This window comes from Carassius carassius, chromosome 21, assembly GCF_963082965.1.
Source record: "Carassius carassius chromosome 21, fCarCar2.1, whole genome shotgun sequence".
Classification (NCBI taxonomy): Eukaryota; Metazoa; Chordata; class Actinopteri; order Cypriniformes; family Cyprinidae; genus Carassius; species Carassius carassius.
Genome location: NC_081775.1, coordinates 20,620,772 through 20,646,906, shown reverse-complemented (window position 1 = coordinate 20,646,906; position 26,135 = coordinate 20,620,772). Strand labels below are relative to the sequence as shown.

General features: G+C 37.3%; 2 protein-coding genes across 7 annotated transcripts; both read right to left on the bottom strand.

The window, feature by feature from the left end:
* Nucleotides 1-504: 504 nt before the first annotated feature.
* Nucleotides 505-17,803, bottom strand: csde1 (cold shock domain containing E1, RNA-binding). Of its 6 annotated transcripts, none has more exons than XM_059503748.1 (22): nt 17,597-17,803; nt 14,869-15,631; nt 10,414-10,587; nt 9,534-9,732; nt 8,952-9,118; nt 6,995-7,081; nt 6,695-6,792; nt 6,519-6,600; nt 6,065-6,193; nt 5,553-5,678; nt 5,228-5,443; nt 4,997-5,137; nt 4,576-4,743; nt 3,745-3,759; nt 2,936-3,043; nt 2,652-2,827; nt 2,453-2,565; nt 2,258-2,377; nt 1,938-2,116; nt 1,695-1,858; nt 1,440-1,572; nt 505-1,263 (listed from the first exon to the last, which is right to left on the bottom strand). In XM_059503748.1, exons 3-22 carry the CDS (start codon nt 10,555-10,557, stop codon nt 1,216-1,218), a joined length of 2,613 nt encoding a protein of 870 aa, XP_059359731.1. In that variant the 5' UTR covers nt 10,558-10,587; nt 14,869-15,631; nt 17,597-17,803; the 3' UTR covers nt 505-1,215. The 6 variants fall into 6 exon arrangements, with proteins under 6 accessions (XP_059359731.1, XP_059359734.1, XP_059359732.1 ...); XM_059503751.1 differs by having other exon boundaries at nt 9,009-9,118; nt 17,597-17,802; XM_059503749.1 differs by lacking the exon at nt 3,745-3,759 and having other exon boundaries at nt 17,597-17,802.
* A 528-nt stretch (nt 17,804-18,331) lies between these two features.
* porcnl (porcupine O-acyltransferase like) lies at nt 18,332-25,649 on the bottom strand. The gene is made up of 13 exons (XM_059503747.1): nt 25,394-25,649; nt 24,025-24,198; nt 23,594-23,786; nt 23,424-23,467; nt 23,131-23,312; nt 22,457-22,587; nt 22,218-22,343; nt 22,031-22,131; nt 21,857-21,933; nt 19,541-19,604; nt 19,229-19,314; nt 18,976-19,086; nt 18,332-18,837 (listed from the first exon to the last, which is right to left on the bottom strand). Exons 2-13 carry the CDS (start codon nt 24,158-24,160, stop codon nt 18,739-18,741), a joined length of 1,350 nt encoding a protein of 449 aa, XP_059359730.1. The 5' UTR covers nt 24,161-24,198; nt 25,394-25,649; the 3' UTR covers nt 18,332-18,738.
* Between the last annotated feature and the right edge of the window lie 486 nt (nt 25,650-26,135).

Sequence of the window (26,135 nt, the reverse complement as noted above, 5' to 3'; positions counted from 1 at the left end):
TACACTTCCCCCATTTCTCATGTCCTGCATAAATTGGTTTTATTCAATTTTTCAAAAAGTCCACCCAAGTAAAAGCACACATTACATAGTATATTTCAACCCACGGGTAAGGGGGGGGGGGTGTGCACACCTGTATTCTCTTCATGTGTGTGGGGGGGGGGGCACCCTAACAATTGCTCTTAAATTTTGGTGGCTGTTTGAGGAGAGAATTTTTTTTTTTTTTTTTGATGTTTTGTTTTTAGGCACCTTTTTAATTTATTCATTAGCAGACATTAAGTAGAATGCAAGGGGGAAAAGAAAAGTACATGTGCAAGAAAAAAAGAGCTATATCAGAAGGACCGCAGGCTACAATATGCCATTAGGAATTCTGCACTTGCCCATAAACAGATTGAGCTTATGAAATCAAAACAGGAATTAAAATAAAGGCTCTTTTAAAAGAACAAGCCAATGTGATTTGAAAATCTAAAATAGTAATTTACACATCAAAAACCATACGCAAACTGGTTCTGAGCAGAGAGAAAGTTTATTAAGTTTTCAGATCCATATTAAAACCTATGGAATTGGTATGGAAAACATGAGTGAAAAGAACCTTAGTCATTTTATTTCTCAGCAGAAAGAGTCCAGCAAGATCTCGATTTCATCTGGGTGAGAAACTCAACATGGGAAGAATTCAAGTGATACAGGAAGAATAAAGAATATATAAAGGAGGTCAAAATACTGACAGGCAAAGCTACTCTAAAACAATAACTCACACAGCAGCAGGTGCAGAATTCCTGGCATTTCAATTTCAGCCAAAACGAAAAACGGGTCAAACAGTGTCCACATCTCAATCTAAAGATGTGAGAACTACAAACCCCTTAATCCCCCTCATGTCCTCTGCATAACCTTACAAGTTTACATGTGATGCATACCAAACACACGCTCCAACAACACGAGGGGCTTTGCTCAAATTACAACCACACAAAAACGTCACACATACAATGAAGACAATGAGATGAGGATTTTTTTTTGGAAGGGATCCTGTGACAAAGTAAGGGAATTGTGTGTGCTAATTTTCAAGTCTCGATGTGTTTGTTACTCTGTGAATTGTGTTTATGGGTGAGAGAGAAAATGAGAGTGAACTAAACAGACACACAAATCCCCTCCTCTGTCCTGTCTGATTGCTTTTCTTCAAGATGTTTCTTCCATAGTGAGGAGGAGAAGGGTGAACAGTACTCAGTCAGTAACACCAGGTTGGCGGGGTTTCCTCTCTACATTGAAGCCCTGTAGGAACGAAACAGTTCAATGTCTCAATTGTTTTAGGCAAGTTTCATATCTTAAAGCATACTGATCTGCAGTATTGGAAGCAATAATGCGTTTACCAATGTTCTAAAAATTAGCAAAAAATTAGTTTTTGATTTAGACTCAATCAAGAAATGGTAAAATGCACTTTATTTTACCTTTGAATTGTCTGGGCCACGAGGCTGTCTGATAATAACGAGACGAGGGGCGTTGGTGTCATCAAGAGTGATGCTCTTCAAGCGATTGACCAGTCTGTCAGGTCGAGGTGTTGCTACTGGTTTTGGACCCTCACTGTGTAATTAAAAAAACAAATCTGGTTAGATTAATGAAAGAGCCAATATACATACAATATTTAACAGCTCAATAATATCCTAATATTGCACGCGAATCTGATTCACACCCAACAGTCTCACCTGACTCTGCGAACATTGCAGGCACTGCATTTGCCTGTGCGTTGGTTCAGGATAACTGAAAACTCCACTTCATCACCGGCCTGGAGCTCCAGACCATCCTGAACCTCCTTCACATGGAAAAACAGCTTCTTGCTCTCTCCAACTTCGTATGTGATGAAACCAAACTGGGGGGTATAGAGACGTAAATTAGATACTTTTAGCCAGTGTCTTAAGGTAATAACTTTCTTGTATCAGTAAGTTTACCTGATCTTTGACGCACTCCACCAGGGCTCTACGCTGAGGCACAATATTGCAGGCCATCTTTTGTCCTGTCTGGGCCACTGTACACAACTGAAACTTCACCATCTCACCCTTCTGCAGACAGTCACCTTTATTGGCCATACCAACGATGCCGAAAGGATAACTCTGATCCTTGCTGGCTTCTAGTGAAATGTTTGAGCAGATAACAGTAGTTGACTTAAAATGAGGGGAGTTCACAGTTTCTAACTTTCTAATGAAATGCTCTAGATGGATTTTAAAAGTATCACACACACACAAAAGTAACAAGAGCTTGTGACACTCACCTTCCTCTGTGAGCTCAATAAGGCCTTGATAATCAGTCTGAGAAGGGTCCACACTGCGTATAGGCCGAACCACTTTCCCCAGGAACACTGTATTACTCACATCTTCCCCTAGATCATTCACTGACAGACACAGAGTTGTGTTATTTGCGTGAAACATCAATGCCAAACCAATAAAAAAAAAAAGTCTCAACATACCAGCTGCAACTTTGGTGACCTTTTCAGCACTGATTTTGTTTCCTTTGCCCTTGGATAGTGTGTACTCCACTGTATCTCCCAGGTCCATATTATCCACATCCCCACACACCTCACTGCACACAATTCAGATTAAACAACAAATCACACTACAAGAAAAAAACAAACTGAGGCAAAGTCATCAAGGAGAAACTTTAATTACCTGTAGTGGAAAAATATCTCCTGGTCATGATTGGAGGTTTCTATGAAGCCAAAGTTATCCTTCAGTGTTGCTATGTATCCCTGAAGCCTCTTGGTGCCTACAGCACGATTTAGGATCTTGAGGGACACTGCGCTTTGCTGTCCGGTGCGTTTCACCTCACTGATGGAGAACTCCACCTAGTGGAGACATGAGGGTTTACTTTACAACAAATAATAAAGTTGAAGAAGAAAAAAAAAAAAACCTTTAGTTCAAGGAAATATTCAGCATGAGCAAGTAGCAAGTACCTTGTCTCCAACCTGAGGGTAAGCACCTCCCTCTAGGTCCTTAATATAGTAGGGAAGCGTGTTCTTCACTCCACTTTCTTCATACGCAATCAAGCCTTCCTCTGCTTCCTGGTGACGACACAAACACATACATACATTCACATAAGAACCAACAACATTTAACAAATACAGAACTGAGATGCACTCATACTCGTATAGACTCATGAGATGAACACTCAAAAACCTTCTTGACAAAAAAAAAAAAAAAAAACGGTGCACCTTCAAGATTAAGTACAGAAATTAGCCCTAGTTTTTTTTAATTGGTGTCAGAGCTGAAGGCCAGTTTTATCACATCAGACTGTGTCTCTGGATCTCAGCAGCCATAGATTTTTTTTTTAAACTTAGTTTTGCCTTACAGAATAAACATCCAAAAAGACGCAAAGCAAGGGGGAAATGTGTATTCACACAATGAGTAAATAAAGAAACTCAAACATCTAATGCTTCACAATATTTAGCCATCATGCACACACTAACACAAGGGGTAAAACTGCTCTCATACAGTTTGTCACCCACTGTTTAGTACACATTTGTGCCATGGTTAAAATGTGTGGTTCCCATTTAAAAAAAATAATTAACCGTGTGAGTGACAGAAACTGAACTGTTATACCCCTCATACAAGAATGCACACACCGAGTGGCACAGCTTGGCTGAGTTGGTATGGTTATGAGGTTAACATGTCTGTATGATTTAATGTGGTTAAATCATTCTCAGCTCATGCCAACAGACCTCATAACCAAACAAACAGTCATGAACATACAGATCAAACTGACCTTTTCAACTTTACCCTTAAAACAAAGAGAAATAAGGAGGATTAGACACATCCATGACTTAATTTAAACAGTCATAAAATGTTTGAATAGGAGGTGAATCAAATAGAAAATTAAAATTACTACTATACTACTCAATTACAGTAAGTAAAATCTCATCCTGGGTACTTTAACAATTTGCTTCCAATAAGTTAATGTTGTCAGAAGTTCTACCGGTCTACACTGTGAAGGAAAGGCAGCATGCAGAAAACAGCAGCCTACCTTGTCTTTTTTCTAATGAAGACGAGCATGGTTCAAATAAAGAAATAAATAAAAAGGAACAACAAAAAAAGAAGGTCAGACAAAAGATAGTAGCATTTTATAGCACCTCAAAGCCTGCTACTGTATTTTGTGCTTGCGTCAATTAAGAGGGAGACAAACAGATGCGGGATATAAACATTTTGAAACCAGAATAAAAAAAACAAAAAATACTAAACTCCATTTTTAAAGTCCCTCTTTATAATAATGACTGATAGTACAACAAAGTCTCCACAGATGTGTACTTCAAGGACTCTTAAAAATAAATGCATAATAACAGCATATACACCACCTTTCAAAAGTCTGGGGTCATTATGATTTTCTTTATTCAGCAAAGACACTAATTTAATTAAAATGGCAATAAAATTAATTATATTTCAAATAAAAGCTGTTCTATTGACCTTTAACAAGATTACGTTTACTGAGTTTTGGATCAAATAAATGCAGCTTTGGGGAGCATAAACTTTTCAAAACCACCTCGCCAGCCCCAAACATTTGAAATGTAGTGTAGATTCAGGAAGTCAAGATGTAGTCCACCTTCTCTTTGCCCTTGCTGGGGCTGGAGCTCTTGGTGGTGGTAGCAGGCACAGCTTCTTTCTCCACCACACCCACAAAACGCAGCTCAGATTGAGTGTGGAACGACACTGTGCCCTTGGGCAGCTTTTTGATCCTCACGGCATGGTTCCTTTGGGCTGACAACATGTCCTGAGAGAGGAAATATGTTTTAAAGCTATTCCATGTAAGACCATAATTACGATGTACATATGCTTCTGCTTTGCGTACAGTTTAAGCAGTGGACCAATGTGGGTTTTTCAACAGCTGATTCTTATATCCAATGAACTGGATGACTAACGGATGATGAACAGTCTGAAACAGTTCATCACAAAAAAAACAAAAAACAAAAAAAAAAAACAGGAACACAAAAGTGGTTCAGGTCTGGTGATATCTGGGAACTCACAGGGACAACAGTGAATTCCACTTCATCAGAAATGTGCAATTGGCTCTCTTCCAGAACTTCGCTGAAATGGAAGAACATTCGGGCATCACGGTCCACACATTTGATGAATCCAAAACCATCACGCATGGCAGCTATCACACCCTACACATGAAGACAAGAGACAAAGCCAACATTAGTAAAGAGTAAAACAGCCTTGCTAGTAACCACAAGGACATAGCTCTACAGTCTCACCATTTCACGACTCTCCTTTGTGAAATGGAAAGTGCCAGGGAGGATGTCGATGTTTGTCGCTCTCTCCAGTTTGTCTCGACGGTCGGTGGATATATTGAATTGGACATGGTCACCCTCCAGCAGCGTCACTTTGGACTTGGTGTCCTTCTCCCCGAATAGCAGCTCTTTGTCAGTGAAATTAATTCTGGCACTGATTCGCCCCGGCAGCGGGTCGTTCTGAGAGGGACAGATGGATTCTTATTCGATTTAACATGCAAGCAGAATCTATATTGTAATTTAACTGACAGAGTCTGGGAAGTCTAATGACAAGAGCTGATTTACAAACCTGATTCTTGGTGGGGACCTTGGGAATAACCTTGGTGACAGTGCCCTCGAAAGTCTCAATACTGATGTCCTCAAATATAACAGTGCCCTGAGGCAACAGTCTCACATCTGTGGCCACTTCCTTGCCCTATGACATACAGACAGAAACAACTTAAAAAGCAGTTTGAAAATACAATGCATTTCATGAATAGTAATTTCACTGTTTGATAGTGAAATCTTTCATATTAAATTAAAATTAAATTTATGCATTTAGCAGACGCTTTTATCCAAAGCGACTTACAGTGCATTCAGGCTATCAATTTTTACCTATCATGTGTTCCAGGGGAATCGAACCCCCAACCTTGCGCTTGCTTGCTTTTTAACGCAATGCTCTACCAGTTGAGCTACAGGAACACTATCTATATAGTATCTATCTATAGTATACTATCATATCTATCAGTGAGTATTAGTTACTGACCAATAGAACATAAATACAAATGTATAGTTTTTTAAAAGACATTATCTATTGCTCACATTTCTTTCTTTAATGGTGAATTCCACATCATCTCCAGCTTGTAGAGCCTCCAGATCTCCTTTAAACTCACTGTAGTGGAAGAAGATCTCTTTCACAACATCCCCTCGTTCAATGAATCCAAAGGCCTCCTGCAAGAACACAATTATAGATTTGAAAAAGGCAAAATAATATATTTGAAAATATATTTGGGGAAAAAAAAAAAATTGCCACTCTTCTTAAATTCAAAAATTTGAAAAACAAACATTATGAATGTGATCTGTAGCTAAAAACACAAAAACTTATTGACTATTCTAGCAGAATGTTGAGATATGAGAAGTCTTTTGCTATTCCTCTCCAAACCAGAGGGCAGGAGATCCCTATTCCTTAGTATAGTGTCTACAAAGAAAAAAAAAAAAGAAAAAAAAAAAAAATACCAGCAGCTACTACAAAGTCATCTTTGAATAAGATCCTTACCTTGGTAGCACAAACAACTCCCTGACATCTTGACTGTTTCTTCTTTACCAATACAATGTTGTGAGCACTAACAGCACCAGTACTGAAACAAAGATAAACCATTTCAACATCCAAAAAACAAAAACATAGTTCCTCTTTTGAAATTATACCCATTTCAATCAGATATTAAATCTTACTGCTTGTTGGTCTCCATATAAAAACTGACTTTATCTCCAGTATCTAAATTGACATTGCCTTCAATATCCTCAGGGGTGTAGGTCAAATAAAACACTTCCTGTGAGAAGATTCAAACCACAAACACATTCAGAAACAACAATTGGCATCATCAGCATAAAGACAAGTTTATGAACTGTTATTCATTCAGCTTTATTTTAATTTGCTAAGCTGTATCCATCCCAAAATAGTCTCAAAAAGGTAAACAAGACGAGCAAATGTCTAAAGTTTATAGACTGCAAATAAAAACAAGAGACACTCACTCCATTCCTCTCATAACACACACTGCCTGTGGGCACTTGGCCAGGTGCGGACTTCCCGTCCAAGTGAGAAGGGATAGCTGACACTACCTGAAAAAAGGGGATGTGCAAATAGACAAGATGGGGTTAGATGCTGCATTGGTGAGAGACAAGATCAACTAACCATGTTTAAATGCTAAAGAGAATGTCCTTGAACACAGATGAGCAACATGTTCTGAACTAAAGACAGATAAGAAAAATAATTAAAAGAAATGTTCATAATTTTTTTTATTATAGATGGTTTTATTACGTTTGTTTAGATTATTGTGGTTATTCTGATTTGTAATATGCTTTGTGTGCTACCCACTGGTTGCTGACCAATAATAATGATAATAAAAAAAAGAAACAATCATATTTGACTTGTACATCTGAGTTCAAGAAACCACTCAAAAAATGAATATTTAAGTACATGAAAGACAGACTTCATATTGAGAACAAATCAAGATTTGTTTCTCTCATAACTGTATATTAAAGGGGTCATATGAAGCATTTACATTTTTCGTTACAAGCTCTTGGTGCATAAAGAAGATCTGTAAAGTTGCAAAGACTAAAGTCTCAAATCCAAGTTACCCCCCTTACATTTTAAAACTAGAGGGGACCATTCGTTTCAAGTTGTGGCACCTCGGTTGTGGAGCGCTTTGCCTCCTTCCATACGCTGCTTGGATTGGGTGGAAAATTTTAAAACCCAGTTGAAAACTCTTCTTTTTAAAGAGGCTTTTTTAACTAGACTGTAGGGTGGCCTTATGTGTACTTCTGTTTATTTTGATTATGTGCTGTAATGTATTTATAAGTGTTGTGTATTCTACCTATTGTTGTGAAGCACTTTGTGATTTTTATCTGTGAAATGTGCTATACAAATAAATTTTACTTAAATTTTATTATCAATGTAGTATTGTTGTAGCCGCTGCCACCACCATGTTGTGGAGATGCTATGCGTTTCGTTATGAAAGTGAAACTACTTTGTTTGGCCTTCCAAAAGGGGACCACATCCATTTCATCAAGTCTAGAGCTGATCTGTGCTGGACGCTGATGAAATGCATCAACTTTGCTCCATGTAACATCCGATCAGCTTTCAGTGCCGAACTCATGTCCACCGGCCATTCCAAATGCTAGTCAACAGTGTGACATTATATGGAGAACTGTTTCCTGAACCTGCAGAGTAGCCTACAATGGGTCTGTCCTCAAAGGTTGTTCTATAAAGTGGGGCAGTTCAAACTTTGCAAGTAAAGTCTGGCACTTCTCACTTGGTCTGGAAGTACATGTTTTTATATTTAAAGAATTTCCCACTGAGGATTCAAACGAGAGTTTTCAGCAAAATAGCGCTGGTTGTTTGTCGTTTCTCCGATCACAAATGCAGACACCGTTTTAAGTTTATGTGGCTCAATATGAAACGCAATGCGTAAAGTACAGGTTTTGTTTGTAATGGGTTTTGTCTTGCCGTGCCGGGAGACATTGTCACAGTCACAGGCGCAAACATTTCCGTCATATGCTTGAGGTATTCAGCCAATCACAATGCACTGGATAGCTGGCCAATCATAGTACACCTCGCTTACGACAATAATGTACAAGTAAGTGGAAAATGTTTTGTTTTTTTAACTTTAAACTGCATAAACATTGCATTATACCAAATACACAAAGTTCTCTTTAGCAACGTCATATGACCCCTTTAAATGAAGATGAAAAGTTCCCCCAACAAGACCACAAAACAAAGACAATCAAGCTCATTGTGAATCCACATTAAAAAAAAAGCATTAACATCAGGTCATTTAATAGGATTGCTTTGTAACTCTTGATAACAGAAACCAGTGATTTATGCATTTTCCAGGTAAATATGGATTAAATATGAGCTTGAAACTCCAACAATGATGGACATTAATGGGACAAGGACAATAAAACATGAAAGTAAAATGTGTTCCTTAACTGGATGAATAAAACCATGCAGCACAGTTAAAGGAGAGGCGTGCAAGTCAGGCCCCACCTGCCCAGAAATTCGCTCTTCTGGCAACATTTCTGCCTTGATTTTTACCAGCTTCACCGCAACTGGTTTGCCAGTGCGTCTATCAGACGACACCTCAAACTCCACATCATCTGAAAAATGGCGGAATAGACAAAACATGGAAGTCAGTTCCTGCATTAAGATACATGTTAATAGCAACACACTTAATATTTACTGCATGTATTTTTTTTTCCAACATCAAGGTTCCTATTAGGTCTGGCCATTATTGTAATGTTTCTATTGGCTATTTGTACTCTGTAATTTTAATAATTTTTGTATCTCAGCTATAAGCAGCCCTAAAGAAGCAAAACTATATATAAAAAAAAAAGTATGAGCTGGTTAAAATAGAGATAAGAGTCTTAGCATTCAGTAGCAAACAATGGCTACTGAGGATTTGTTGTTAATAAAGCTTGACCAAAAAGGTTATCAAAAAGGCTAAATATGTAATTTTATTTACACCATTCAGGCCTAGTTCCTGCTATTTCCCCCACCCCATTTGGCTCATACCTCCAATCTTTAGCTCCTGCAGGTTGCCGTTGTACTGAGAGCAGTGGAAGAAGAGGCGGGCCTGTCTCTCAGAGCATTGTATGAAGCCATATGATGCTAGCAGCTTTTCAACTACTCCCGTCTCACGAATTCCCATGCTTGTTCCATTGGCAAAGCCACCATGGCCATTATTATGCAGCAGACTGGGGTCAAAACTCATCTATGGGAAAATAAGACATAGGAGTTAAAAGTGCACTTACTCCGTTTTCAACCTCTAGCATTCTCCACACATCCGACTGCTTCACAACAGATCAGAACACAAGTGTGGAAATGGTAAAATGGGATGAAATTGGATTTTAAATGCTGCAAGTATCTGCAACTACAAAAAAAGAACAATTTAAAGCAGGGAAAATTGTCCCAGTAATTTGCAGTGACATGTTTAAGTTTCTCCTCTCCCTTTGGTCTGCTTAAACTGGATGCCTGATCAAGTAGATCCAAATGACCAGGATAAATCTGCACAATACCCAAGAACATACAAATGCACGTACCATCAGTTTCATATTAAACCTAGAAAGTAAAATTAAAGTTCATGCTTTTAATCCACTTCACACTGACTTAGTTATATATTAGAGTATACATGTAAACAATTGTCACCACAATCAAAGGTTAGAACTAGGTCTTTGTGTAGAACGTCACCCATAAATTAAGTGAACAGTACGTGAAAAGTTGGCAAGCATGTGTTCAAAAGTTAGATAATCTAAAACATTTTATTGACTCAAAAAACCCTGCAAAGCCAAAAGCTTTACAACTCCTAAACTTAAAGCATGCGGTTACAGGGTCAGGTATTCTTTGTTAGTGAGGACATCAAGCAGTCACAGACTGTCCCATCATGCCCACTTACGGATCGCTGATATAAGGGGGTCCGCTTTTGCTTTTTGCCCCCTGATGCACGAGAAACATGGCATGAGACTGAAGCGGAGCGGGGGATTGGTTGGCTTGAGGTGGAAGGGGTAGGGGCAGCAACAGGGGTATCAGAGGCCTCCATCTTCAGGTGAAGGTAAGGGGTGGAAGGACACTGAAGGCAATAAGGGGAGTGGATATTTAAAATAAAAACACTACCTAAATAAAAAGATCACCAAACAGAAAGAACCAAGAGATGGCATCAAAAACAACCCTGAGAAGTTAAATTCTGTAAAAAAAAAACCCTGACTGCAACAAATGAAACATGTCCAAGAGGTCATTACATCACTATGATGATAGATCTACATATGGTTGTATATTTAAAAAAAGAAAAAAAAAAAAGTTTAAATAATGTTCTAGTTATTGCTAGCAAGAAGCTGGGAATTCGTCATTTGAAAACCAAAAGAAGAGCTTGCAGAAAGAAATCTTAACAATAGAAAGGATGAAAACCCTAAACCAATCAGATGTCTGCCTTTGGGTCAAAAGTCCAGAACTGGCAGCTAATTTACAGGAACACTTGCAGCCATAGAAGCAACAAACAAGTCTGGCAAAGTAAGTCTAAATGTAGTGATATGGCAAGCATGCTTGCATTTTTGAATAAAGCATCCAAAGAACGATTCAAGTAACCGACACATGGGAGAGTCAATATACTCAACCAACAGATGATCATATCCATACAACAGCTGTACTTTTTCTACAGTTCACCAATATTATCTTTACACTATGGTACATTCCAATTTCAGTGCATCAGATCATTAAACTTTCACTGCTCCATTCAAGTTGAATCTTACATTTAAATGATGGGTTGGAATAATTGTTTTGTATTTTGAATTAAAGCATGTGAATGACTGGAATACTTCATTTGCAAACAATCATCTGAGAATCAAATAATTTTATTACAACACAGAGTGAACAGGCCTTTAAGCATAGTTCACTCAAAAATTTAAGTACTGTCTTGGTTTACTCATTCTAATGGTCATTCCAAACCTAACATTTACTTTGAGAAAAACAAGACGACAATGCCTGAACCCAAAAAAAAAAAAAAGGATCTTTGTTCCACAGGTTTTTTTTTTGGTGAACTATTCCTTTTACTCTAATTCCCCACCCTTGCTAGGAGGCATGCTCAAGGGAAATCAGAATGGGTTAGTTTGATGAAGCGGCTGGGAATAGCACTGCTAGACTATTTGGTAACATCAAATGGTTAGATGACACAGACTCTGACCAGCCTCGACCACTAGGCCTTTACACACCCATAAATGCTTCGATTCACTCAGCACCAGACAACAACAACAAAGTCTAATATCCATTTACAGCCAATCACACATGGTTCAACAGCAGCTGACTGAAACAAATCTACGCTTAACTATTATAGAGGAGTATCACTGCTCTTGCTTCTCGTTGCTGCGCGTCTCTATGGCAAGTGATCGAGGCCAGCCTCTAAGCCTGGTGATTATGATGATTGAGTAAAGGAACAGCGCAGAGAGGGGCGACAGTGGGTGTTTAATGAACGAGTGGAGTTCAGGAGAGTGGGGGACAGTGGGGTGGAGAACAGATGGCAGGGAACTTACAGATCGGTCGTAGGGTGACAGGCTGAGCCCGACAGGTGAGGTGCTGTTCAGGTCAGCACTAACGAACGCTGCAGGTGGTGACGCCGGCAAGGTAAACTCGACAAAACCTTTCCAGGGACTACCCATAATTCTCCCGTACACAGTGGCCAAATCTACTACACTTGGGATTGATCGGATAAAGCAGTGTTCCGAGTAAAGATTTTATTTTTAAGTCAGCCGTTGTGTTGCAGCTCCTCCCTTCCCTCTCCCCTCTCCTTTTGGTTACACACCCAACAAAACACCTCAGGATTTCTGCAAAGGTGAAGAAAGGAGGGAAGGGGTGGTGAAAAACTGAGGGAGAGGCAACAAGAACAGCCAGTGAAAAAAGCAGCACAGTAAGGTCAGTCGAGGGCTGTGGGGTGTGTTGGGGTCAGGACCCTACAGGCTAGGGATGGGTACCAAGAACCGGTATTTTTTTGGACAGGTACGTAATTGGGTCAATACCGGAGTACTGATAAGCTTCATGACAAAGGATATTGTTATTGATACTTGCATTGTTTTATCTCTGGAAACTTCAATGTTATCGATGAATTAGAAGCTGCTGCTTGTAATTTCCTTTCACTGAAATATGTGACTCGATGTACATGTGTATCCATGTACATGTGCTGTATGTGTGCATGCAGTCAGTAATCGTGGCAAGAGTGAGACTTTCAAAATACTTTCTGGGCTCTCGTTAGAAAACTAATGACACCAGTGTCAGATGCAATATATGCAGTAGTGTAATAGTGAACGAAGGAGGCAACAAGTAATATAATTAAACAATTACTAACAAAACATAACATATAACTCAAGCAATGCGCTGTATTATGTCTCGCGGCTCTAGCTCCAACTCAGTGGTAGAGTTACACTTATGAGACACTGCACCTTTTTGCAATCACAAAAATACATTTGCATGTGCTTTAAGGTCTTGTCGGTGAAACGTTGTATTCGTGTGCTGTTCTAATATGTGCTTATTCAGAGTGCGTCCATCCAAAGTGTCCATACACTAAAATGTCATTCAGCCAGCACCCGATTATTTAGTTCTATTAAATATCGTCTGATTGTGCTAATACTGTCAACAACACAAGGTTTACATATAAAATAATTTAATAATGTATAAAGTGAAAGTTAATAAGCAAGAGAGAAATGATGCGTGCATCTCTTAAAGGGACGTTACTAAACATACTGCAGCTTGTCATTAAAGGGATAGTTCACCCAAAAATTTAAATTGTCATTATTTACTCAGTCATGTTGTTCCAAACATGCATTCATTTGTATGTATTATTGTGCTGAACACCAAATTATATATTCTGAAGAAAGTGTCTAAGCAAACAGTTGCTGGTCCCTACTGACTTTGATAGTAGGGGGGAAAAAATAAAAAATGAAGTCACTGGGGACCAGCTACTGTTTAGTTTCCCCACAATCTTCAAAATAACTTATGTTCAACAGAAGAAACTCATTCATGTTTAAATCATCTTGAGGGAGTAAATGACAACTTTTTGTGTGAACTATTCCTTTAAATGTTAATAAAAAAAAAAAAACAAGAGAGAAAAATAACCCCCTGCTCTTGACTGAATAACATTAATGCAGTTGCTAAAGTTCATCAGTAATAAAAACTTATAAAAATTATAAAAAAAAATTTAACAACTTATTTTTTTGCACCAAATAGTATCAATAACAGTATCGGTATAGATAAAATGTAAATGATACCCATCCCTACTATAGACAACATGCAAGTGTGCCTCATCTGCACAAAAAAAAAAAAAAAAAAAAAAATCAAGGACTACTAAATTCTACTCAGCAGGCTTATGTCACTATGACCCCTTTCCCTTTCTCTCAGTACAATTCCCTGTCATGAGGTCACAAGATGGATCAAGTTAAATTTTCATTCTGCTACATCAAATTAAAGTTCTGTACTTCAGGAAACGATGAGTGAATTAAAGCGGTGCTAGATATCTATGTTCACATTTTGAATACAACAAACAAGAAAATATGAGGGAGGAAAAAAAACTACAGTACATTTACCAGAATTTAAAAATTTAAAGGGATAGTTCACACCAAATTGTATTTTACTCACTTGTCATTCCAAATCCATAGGACTTTTAATAATTTTAGGAAAACAAATATTTATTCTTACATCCTTTTGTCCATCCACTGATGATATAAAAAAAAAAAAAAAAAAAAAAAGGATTTCTCTAGTTTATTGCATGTTCTGTGCATTAAAGATGACAAGTCTTATCGGTTTGGAGCGATATGAGGGTGAATAATTCTAAGTTTTGGGTGACCCATCCCTTTAATTCAATTTGTTCTTAACTTTAACTCAGTTATACTGAGCATGATAATATGAATGATCTTTGCTCCAAAACCTTCCGAGCGGACTACAAATGCAGTATTATAATGAATCACATGTAACAGACAAGAGAAAAATTTAAATATTAGTCCAAGAGAGAGAAATGGCAGTTACAATACATAATTTAACTTTTTTGGTTAAATTTTCTCTAATATTTCAGTTTTATTTATATATTTTACATATTAGCACTGCTATCTAACATCACAAGATGCTAAGGCTAAACTCATTCCATTTCAGTTAGGATGCTCTTTTAGAAGGTGGCTCACTAGTTTTTGGAACAGAGCAACACCAAATTCAGACTTTTTAGCTTTAAATTAAGAAACTGCGCAATAAACAGCATGGACAACCGGCCTGTTTTGTCACACTGCATATTATAAATGAACAACACGCCAGACAAATCAGGATTATTCGTTAAATTAAGAAAAAAAAAAAAGTGGGGACAGTGTCTGGCATGGCTTACCTTGTACTGTTGTCTTGGAAGGCTTTAATGATTTGGACCAATCAATCACTTAATTGATGCTTCAGACTTGGCTCACACAAGTGCACACGCACACACACTTGTAAGGTTTGCCTCTCTGGCACACGTTCTAATTACAAAAAGTTGCAAAATAAAGGACAAAAAAGCAAAAATACTAAAAATTAAAATGTTCAAATAAAAAGGCAAGTGCAGGTGTACAAACACTGCTTTTGAAAAATAGTGAACAAAAATACAAGAGAAAGACCGGGGGAACGGAGGGGGAAAAAGATCAGGGAGGGATTCAGTCTGCAACTGACAGAAAGAAAAGGTCAAAACTGAAAAGACTAGCAGACAGCAGCCCTCTCCGCACCCCGGAGGAGGACAAGGTGCGGGGAGGATGAGGAGGGCTTGGTGCAGCGTTGGGACTTGTGCTTTTTCAAAGCTGTTGAGTAGGCACAAACTTCTTGTCTCAGATCAGGTCTCGCCTTCGCTGTTAACGTTGATGGTTGGTTGCTACGCTCGTTGCGGCCTGGTTCTGTTTCTTAAATCTTTGGTTTGCTCATTTGGTTGAGTCGTGTTGCTTTAGTTTTTCTTGTCTGTAGCAGTGCAGTTCTTCGTCTTGGTCTTCAGAGTTGTTGTACCGCTGGGTCGTTTTGGGGATGTTCGTTAGGTTTTCTTTTTCCTTGGAGTTTCTTCTGACTGATCGATGATCTGAACTTGAAGTAGGTTTCAGATGGTACAAAAATCAATTCGGTTTCACTTCATACTGTTGGGAGGGGGGGGAAAAGGATATTAGATCACACAGATAAGTTACACATTAAATGCATTTACTTCATCAAAAGAGTATATTTAACTATTTCAGGTCCAGTTTATTACACTAATTACACCCCCCCCCCCCACCCCCAACACACTCACCCACCAATATACGAGTTAATCCCATTAACCACTTTCATTTATTGTGGGTTAAAACTCCATGTTAATCTCCTGTTGATACACAGGCCTAAAAATAAAGTGTCCTCAGCAGCCTCGTGTACAGATGAGCAGCTGACTGAATACCCACAAGAGGATCAACAAGTCTCAGTGTGAACCAGCAGTTGGCGGAGTATTTATGGAATATTCAATTCAAGCAGTCAACAACTGCAATGCCAATCATTCAGTTCCCTTCAGGCTATTAAGCATGAGATGGGAGGGGGGAAAAAAGCTTGATATATAGGCCAGTTCCTTACTTGCTCTGATGGACCAAGAACCGACTTAAAACGGATGGAGACATTCTCTTACTAACCAGCCAATTTCATTGCATTTGTTCCACGTGAATTACATTTATGACAATAGTATGTTTTATGAAAGGTAGTAAATCTAGGTTTGGAATTACCAACCGAATACCAAAGTTTTTTTTTTTACAGAATAAAGGTCTTAATGCTCACCGTAAATGAATTAATTCACAAAAAATGAAATACAAACTGCCATGAAAGTGGAATGGAATTTTAATCTTTGGCTAAACTACCCAATTGAAAATGGTATTTAAATATACCATAACGGAACAAGAAAATCTGTGGAAAAATAAAATAAAGTAATCTGCTCCCGCCTACAGCGCGTGGTGCTCAAATATACAAATCACAAACGCAAAGTATATTAAGACCACTGTTCTTCGTTCATTAGTAACGATTTGTTAAAAAGCTTAACTGTAAATTTCTACAGCATACATAAATGACAAAATAAGGACATGAAACTAAGTGACGAAATTAATGTTAGCGCTTGAGCAACAGCTGGCAGTGGATCCATCTGGAGCTCATCCAGAGACAAAATCACGAGCAATGCCCTTTCAGACAAGACAACCCAGACACATGCTACTCTCGAGCATATTAGAAAACGTAACGTTACCGGAAAGATAAAAAAAAAATAAAAAATAGACAAGGCGTTTCAAATCCAAATTAGAGAAAACTAACGTTACCGTTTTGACCAAAGTATGTTCACCAGTTGTTCAATTTCAACTGGAAAACCGTGGAAATGGCTTTCGTAGGAAACTTTTTTTATATATACCAAAATTGCTTTTACAAAAAGCTATTTCTTTTGTGAGAGAAAAAAATTCTGTAGCGGTGTTTAAGTTGAAAATTATATTCACTATAAAATTACTTTTGATTTTTTTTAAATAACGTACTTTTCCAGGCGTGCAAAATTACCACAACTTCCAAATTCCGTGATAGTTCCAGGTTATTATGAACATAGGAAAACTGGTTTTAGTAAGAACTAGTTTGGAAAGCAAGTAAATTATTTTCCTGTCCTGAGAAAACAGGGATAGACGTTGATCTAGCAGGGCTTTAAATAAATCACTCAGCCCGACAACAAAGGCACACAGCGGCGGCCGTCGCGTCACGTTGGGCCGCCGCTACCGCGTTGGAGCCTCGACCAGGAGCTTCATTTCTTAAGTGACCTTTACAAAAGATCTTCCATGAAGGATGTGTCAGACTAATAAGTAAGTTGTTTATTGTGTAAAAAGACTCTACGCCGGTAACAGTGCTTTAAGGGCTGGCTAACATGCTAAACCGCTAGAGCACACGCAGAGGAAACACTGCCCCCACCCTATAAACCGTTAACGTTAACTGTTCAAAAACAAGCAGGAAGACACAGGGAGAGTAGTATAAACGTAAACTTCGGAGGCTTAAACCTTCATATAGCCGTGTAAGAGTTATGTGGAATCACAAGATTTAATAAATATAAAAGAAAAACTCACCCCAACAGCTTTCAGCACGGTCACCAGCGCCGCCATAAGCAGCACGGCACATTACGTAGTGAGGAGCGATGCGAACTCTCGCGATATTGTAACAGTATCGTGTGAACATTGGGGGACACGCCACTGGGTCAGAGGTATCAGTTAAGAAACTCATTTACATTACTCTATAAAGCAGTGGTTCCCAACCTCGTTCCTGGAGGCCCCCCGACACTGCACATTTTGCATCTCTCCTTTGTCTGACACGCCCAATTCAGGTCTTGGAGTATCTACTACTGAGCTGATGATCTGAATCAGGTGTGTTTGATTAAGGTGACAGAAAACATGCAGTGTTGGGGGGGCCTCCAGGAACGTGGTTGGCAACCATTGCTGTAACTGTCCTCTGTATTTCAGATGCTGCACTTATACTATTTTTCTTACATGTACCTTGTTAGTAGGCCTACATGGTACTTTTTATACTTATGAGACCCGGTAAAACCATGGTTATCCACAATACCTGTACATTTATCAAAATATGGTATTTGGGATTACCACATGACTGACCACCATAAGTAATAAATGTCTTTTGATAAAAGTGCCCATCTAATATCAAAATAGAGAACAAAGTTACAAAGTATAATCTGTGCCCCTTGAGTAATGCGCTTACCTATAATTCATGAAATATAGTCTTGGTGGCAACTTTATTTGAAAATAATAAATATTATTGTCAAACCTAATCAACAGCTTTTGACAAAAACATGAAACATGTTTACAGGTTCAAAACAGGTTTTATAAAAGTGACAATAACATGGTCACATTGAAAGAGACTATCTTTCTACTGTATATCAAGCTGTACAGAAAGAACAAAAAAGAGAGATGCAAATAACACAATGTACTCTGCACATTGATATTTTTTCTTTTGTTTAATCCAAAATTGTTCCTAATCCTAATAAAAAATAAAAAGAATAAGTATGATCATATTATGAGAATATGATTCTTGTAACAACATGAACCATAAGGCACTTTCCATGACAGTCTTTTCCAGCTGAGGGACAGAGGTTTGGATGTAACACTGACTGTTGAAAAATGCAGTCTATGGTAAGAATCCACCATCTTTCATGTTCAGTGAATGGTCCTTTTGATTGCTCAGTACTATAGTATTCTCCTTAAATGAGCCAATAAAACACGAAACAGCCAAACATCACCCAATGGCTTGCCCAGTTTAGCTCTGACCACATTTGAATGGTGTGACTGGCCATGTAACCCTGTGTGGAAACAAAATACTGTGTGATAAAGCAATTCTAACTAATTGAATTGAATATATTTTTAGAAGTAGCTGACTATTTATATTACAATAAAACTGTATATATGTTTAAATTGCATATTCATATGAAAACGCTCACTTCCTCAGCATGCATGTTGTCCATTTCAGAGTCAAACAGAGATCCCAGATATGTCAGATGGAATATTGACAATGCACTGAAGAACACGTTAACACCATGCACCCACAGCGTCTACAAGAGGGGGAAAAAGACATCTCAATATAAAAATATAACTAATTTCAGTGAAAATCTGTGAATTACAGATCTTATACTGCACAAACCAAAACATTTTTTATCATGAATATAGCTGATTCTTCAGTGCTAGACAGATCACCTTCTTATTTTGGTGATGGCAGTCTTTTGGGCAACGCTTTGACAGTATACAAGCACTGAAAATAGCTGCCAACCGCTTTCTCAGAACTGCAAGAGGAAACAAAGACAGTATTTGTGGCAAGGCTAGTGATGTGACATCTATTATAGATGTTAGAATTTACTACCTACTGAAATGTGTGCCATGATGACCGTATGCATTAGTATTAAATAATATATTTTCCCTTTTTTTTAATCCAATGAATCCAAATTCTATTAAATCAGTTTTATTTTTATTGATGGCAAGCATGCATGTATAAACTAAATGACTGTTTACCATGTTCAACATAAGTGATGAATCCCAAAGACAACAGCACGGCTCCCAGATGAAAGCTGAGACCCTGCCAAACAATGCATCATTAATTAATAAAAGCAAATATACTACCATTCAAGGCTTTAAGGTCAGTAAGTAGTAGTCAGTAAATCAAAACTTTTATTCAGCGAGGAATCATTAAATCGCTGAAAAGTGACTGTAAACACATTTATAATAATACACAAATTTCCATTTCAAATAAATGTTGTTCTTTTAAACTTTCTATTCATTAAAGAATCCTGAAAAACATATCGTAGTTGTTTTCAACACTGATAATAAAAAGAAATGTTTCTTGAGCACCAAATAAGCATATTAGAATAATAATGCGACACTGATACTTTGCCATCACAAAAATTAATTACATTTTCAACATACATACATATACACACACATACATATACACACACATATATATATACATATATATATATATATATATATATATATATATATATATATATATACACAGTACAGACCAAATGTTTGGAAACATTACTATTTTTAATGTTTTTGAAAGAGGTTTCTTCTGCTCATCAAGCCTGCTTTTATTTGATCAAAAATACAGAAAAAAAACAGTAATATTGTGAAATATTATTACAACCTAAAATAATAGTTTTCTAGTTGAATATACTTAAAAAAAAATAATTTATTCCTGTGATGCAAAGCAGAATTTTCAGTATCATTACTCCAGCCTTCAGTGTCACATGAAGTCTATCACATGATCATTTAGAAATCATTCTTATATTCTGATTTATTATGAGTGTCGGGAACAGTTCTGCTGTCTAATATATTTGATGAATAAAAGGTTAAAAGAACTGCATTTATTTAAAAAACAAATTCTAATAATACATATTCTAATAATATATTTTCTTTACTATCACGTTTTATCAATTTAACACATCCTTGCTGAATAAAAGTATTGATTTTATTTAAAAAAAGAAAGAAAAAAAAATTACTGACCCCAAATTACTGACCAGTAGTGTATATTGTTATAACAAAATATTTCTATTTTAAAAACATAGCTTCTTTTTTCTTTTTTTTTTTTACTTTTTATTCATCAAAGTATCCTAAAAAAGTATCACATGTTCTGAAAAAATATTAAGCATTAGAACTGTTTCCAACTTTGATAATGAATCATCATATTAGAATGATTTCTAAAGGATCGTGTGATAATGATCCTAAAAATTCAGCTTTGCACAACAGAAATAAATGATAATTTAAAGTATAATAAATTTAAAAACAATTATTTTAAATTGTAATAATATATCACAATATTACATTTCTTTTCTGTATTTTTGATCAAATAAATGCAGGCTTGATGAGCAGAAAAAAACTTCTTTCAAAAACATTAAAAATAGTAATGTTTCCAAACTTTTGGTCTGTACTGTATATATATATATATATATATATTAAAATATAAAACAGTAATTTCACAATATTAGTTTTACTGTATTTTTGATCAAATAAATGCAGCCTTGGTGTACATAAGATCTCTTAAAAAAACATTTACATAAAAAAATACTAGGTTGTATGAATTTAGACTCAATGTCCTACATTAACCAGCAGAGGTCTCTACTCAACTACAATACCTTGAATTCGGCATCTGTCACTGATGTGTGTCTTGGTTCAGTGGTAGATTACCATTCTGCGGTGTACTATATATTTACGCACTAATTGGAAAAAATAGCAAATGCAAAATAGCACCCATTCATACAACCACACATCCTTTCTCCTAAACCCACCCTCTCCAGACATGTGAGTGAACCCAAACAGATTCCCATTCACCGTATGTTTTTGACTGACTAAACAACCACAGCTCACCCTAACATGGACATGTTGACACATGGATACATAAAAATACTTCCAGACACTAATTCTGATATACTTCTATGCCTAAAAAAAATATATAAATAAATAAAAAGGTCAAACTGGTAATACAGCATGAATGATTTTATCTAAGCTACACACTTACAGTTAGAACCTAACAAGCACAGCTACAACAGCTTACTAAAGTGACAAGGCATAAGCTGCCCAGGTAGGCAGCTGTGATTGAATTATCTAGCTACACCAGCTGTAGACAGCCGTTTAAATCTGGGTCATGGTGTTCTGAGATAAGAAACCATCTTTATCCGAGCTGTCATGTTACAGGCAAACTGTTTTCTGGATCAGGTGTTTTTACCCTTACACAAACTCAAATCTGTTTAAACAGATGGAACCTGATTCTGTGCCAACAAACCTTCCTAAAATGTTAATAACCACAGAGCTGGCAATTATACTTACATGTAACAACGCACTGGCAGTGTAGGTCACCAGGATGGCGGGAAAAGTGCCAAGTTTGAGTGCACTTTTAAAGACGTCTGTATGTTAAAATGTACAGGGAACATTTATATGAATGCAGAACATATATATGCATCAATAATATATCACAAACCGTTAATCAATATACATACATACATGCGTTAAGCCACTTAGACATGGGCAGGTTCCAAGAGGTAACAACTTCCACCATAGACCTCGGCAATTCCACATTCATTGGTTTAGCTACTGTAATATCCCTTTGAATGAAAAAAAAAACCTCATCACAGTAGGTCTCAACAATGCTGTTATTTAACAACAAAAGAGAAAAGGCATGAGTATGTACCATTTGATGTGGTCTTTGTGTTCAGAGAATCCAGCTCCAGCCATCACAGTGGTTGTTTCACTCAAGTAGCTGACAAAATAATTGCTGAAGTGGAAGGACACCGCATTTTCATAAGCGTGAAGCCACCTGAGGACAAAAGGCCAATAAAAACAATATTAAACACAAAATGAAATATACATTCAAGCTAGTCATTTCATTTCTTCTGGATATGTAATCCCAATGGAGGAAGAGCAGCTCACCTACGTGGAAGTCCGTCACCGTAGATGGGAATGAAGTATGGAAAGAGATAAGGAGCAATACAGTTGGAAATAACCAGGCACATCTGACTCCTCAGAAAGCACAGAGCAATCTTTCCATACCAGCCAATGCTCTGCAGGAGATAGTAGAATAGTTACTGTATAGCAAGCTCTCTGCTGATGGAAACATGCTCAGAACAAATCAAGATTATCTTCTCTTAAAAGAAATCAATTATTTTTCCCATTTAACATTTAGCATGAAACATAAATTCAATTTATTTTAATGTCAGTATCTGCACATGCTTATAAAGACACTTTCTAAAGACTGCTTTGAAACAGTAAGGATTGAAAAAAGCGCGATGTGTTTTTTTGACACAGAGGGTAACTAACTACAATTTAAATTATATAGCACCCCAAACATTTCAAATATATTTTTGTTATCTAAATATATTTACTGTCATCTTTAAATTATTTAATGAATTCTTGCTGAATTAAAGCATTAATGTAAAAAAAAAGTACTGACCAAAAACATGCCAGTGCATATAAAAAAATTGTACATATGAATAAAATGTTTACATAATATATTCAAAAAGAGCACAGAAGTGGAAAAAAAAACATTAAAAAAAGAATAATTTATAATAAATGCAAAAGTTAAGACAATAAAACTCGTATTTTACCATTTTGCGTCCATTAATTGCATCTGTGTAGTGGGCAAAACTGATCCATGGCCCAAAGATAACAGTTCCCGCAAAGCAGAGGTATCCCATGAACTCCAGGGGGGAGGGAAAAGAGGACACATCGCCTCGATCGAGGTCAAAAGCCAGAGAGATGGCCTTCATGGCCACCACCATCTGAGAGCCTGGACACAACCGAAACAGTCCGTATGGGACATGTGACTCAACGATGAGTGTCATTTGATGAACATTATGTGACATACTTTATTTCAAAGACAAAATAATTAAAAACACACCTCTCATCTTATGCCAGGTCTCTGCATCTATCATATGTAGCTCCCTGCAATAAAAATGAACAAAATATGTGACCGCTTGTGATTGTGCATCCTAATGAGTTTTTCCAATTTGAACCAGTTTTCTATGTTCATTAGGCCTTAGTGGATGGCCTTAGAAGTGGATGACAGACCCCATCAGCATGTAAATGAGGATGACAACAGAAAGGAAGACTCCTCGGCTGCTGGAGTTTATGCTGAGAAGCAGGATGAGGTAGCAAAGGAGGCACAGGATAATCACCCACATCATGTGCAGCTCAAAGAACACGTACAACACGTACAGCCCGCACACCAGCGAGCTCAGGTGCTTAACATGACATGAGACCCCTGTCAGAAAGAGAGACAGCATTAGCCTGCCACATCAGGACTCAACAGATGGACCCATTCACCAACATGAGTTGGATATATCAAGAGCAAGTGTGAAGATTTTCGCTACAGTACACATGACAAAAAGCATTGATGTTAGCCATAAAAGAACCATCTGGGCTATGTTCCCATCCTTTGTGGGAAGACTGTGTCAGTTAAACAGGTGTTTGGGGGTTTGTGTTGTGCATGATAGACTCACCTAGTCTACAGATGACCCGACACAGCAGGCAGATGAGCAGAAGCAGCCAGACCTGCTCTAAACCCTGCTGGGCAGTGGGCAGCACACAGCCCTCTGCTAGAGCCTGCAGGAACTCCACATGCCCGAAGGAATCCATCCGAATCTCACTGGATTGCTGCTACAAACAGACAGGATCTAGAGAGGAATAACAAAGCATTATTTTATTGCATGATTATTGGATAGGTTTATCACAGGACTCAACAATAATCTGTGAGACTATTTCTGGCCAGTCAATGGAAATGTCACTGAAGCTAATCTGCCAGTGCTGCCTAATCACAAAATCTCATATTTGTTAAAAAAATATATATATATGCCTTGCGAAGAATACATAAGATTTTTGTTGTAAATGAGTAGATTTAAGATTTAGACATTTTTTTGATAATAAATTATTAAAATGGTGTTATTTTAAAATATATATTAGTGTTGTTTGATCAAATAATATATGCAGCCTCTGTTTGCATAAAATACTTAATTTAAAAAATCTTAAATTCTGGCAGATAAAAGCTTTGCAAAAATTAGATTTATCGACTTTTGTGGTGGGATCACTAAAAATGCTGGCATTGGTTTGCATTGGTTAAAAATGTCAAACCAGTCACTTAATACTTTGATTTTCCAGCACAATTGTGTTTATGAATACATATGTCATATAATCATTAATATTACTTATGTGATTCATTAATTTACTTATTGAATATTGTATATATTTACTATTATTATAAAAATAATGTTAAAATTTATAGAATTATTTTTTATTATTTGTAGTGTTTTTATTATTTAGCTTCTGAGGTAGGTAAAAAAAAAAAATTAAATAAAAAAAAAAAGCAATTTTGGCACATAAAAAAAGAAAAGAAACTATTGTCAGTGAAAGTAAATATTGAACTACTGGCCCGACTAGGCAGGCAGGGGGGAAATCTTCTTACAAAACCTTGGTGTTCAGTCTATATGCTACATGTTATTGCTGGGACAGAGCATTCTGGAATGATATTCTCCTGAGTACTGCATGAAAACCGGGTCATATAACTGGCCCTTCATTCCCAAACAGAGGGTATAAAATGCTGCTCCATGATATGAGCACGAGACGAGCTTTACCTCTACTACATAACACCTGATTTAAGGGCAGCTCGTTTCAACAAGTTTTATCGTTTATCATCTAAATGGTGTTTTGTTGCTGTTTCTGGCTATGTAGCTATTGCATCGTGGCGTGCAAAATAACAAATATTCAACTTCAAGATTCACGAATTTGAGAACGAGTTCCAAGAGCTGTTCCAACTCAACTAGATTGCTAGATTACGAAGAAAGAGCTCACTGCTTCACTTCACGCGATTCTTACCGATCTCCAGGAGCACACAAGGATCCTGCGCTACAACCGCACACCCGGAAGTAGGATCAGACTTTTTCCAGTGAAATGTGTCGTCCTGACCTGCTCATCCAGGTGTCCTTTCCATTCCCTTAGCACAAGCATAAACATCTGTAAGACTCGTCAATGGAGAAACGCAACCGCTGTTGTGTAAATGAACCCGGAGTTCAACCAAACTTGACTCCAGCGTGCTGTGTTCACTTCCTCCGCAGAGCCGCTGGAGGTGCTGGAGTGCCTGTGATTTATGATGGGAATGCACTGATTATGCATTCAATACGAATCCAATGCAGACAGTCCCTTGTATGTTATCCTTTTTCATTTATGATCAAACCCATTCAAAAGTCATTTGCAGGTCTTGATTCCAATTGCGCATCTTCTTTTATCTTTTTCCACCCTGTTTTCCTCGGCATGATGAAATGAGTCAGATTTAATTTATTATCTGGAATTGGATTGTTTATTGTTTTGCCTATTGGAGAAAGTCAGTTTATGTATCATAAATCGGGGAGGCTGGGGCTATCTCGCAATACAGGCCTGAGGTTTGGAGTCCCCTTTTACGTTAGCAGTGGTTCCAAACACCTAGTACATCAAAAAGAATGCTTTTCAATTTTTAAATTCTATCCCATAAACTTACATTCCAATATCAACATATATTTGTACTACAACGATTTAAATAAGTTTTAGTTGTTTTAGTTTGTATTATAGAATTTTTGTATTC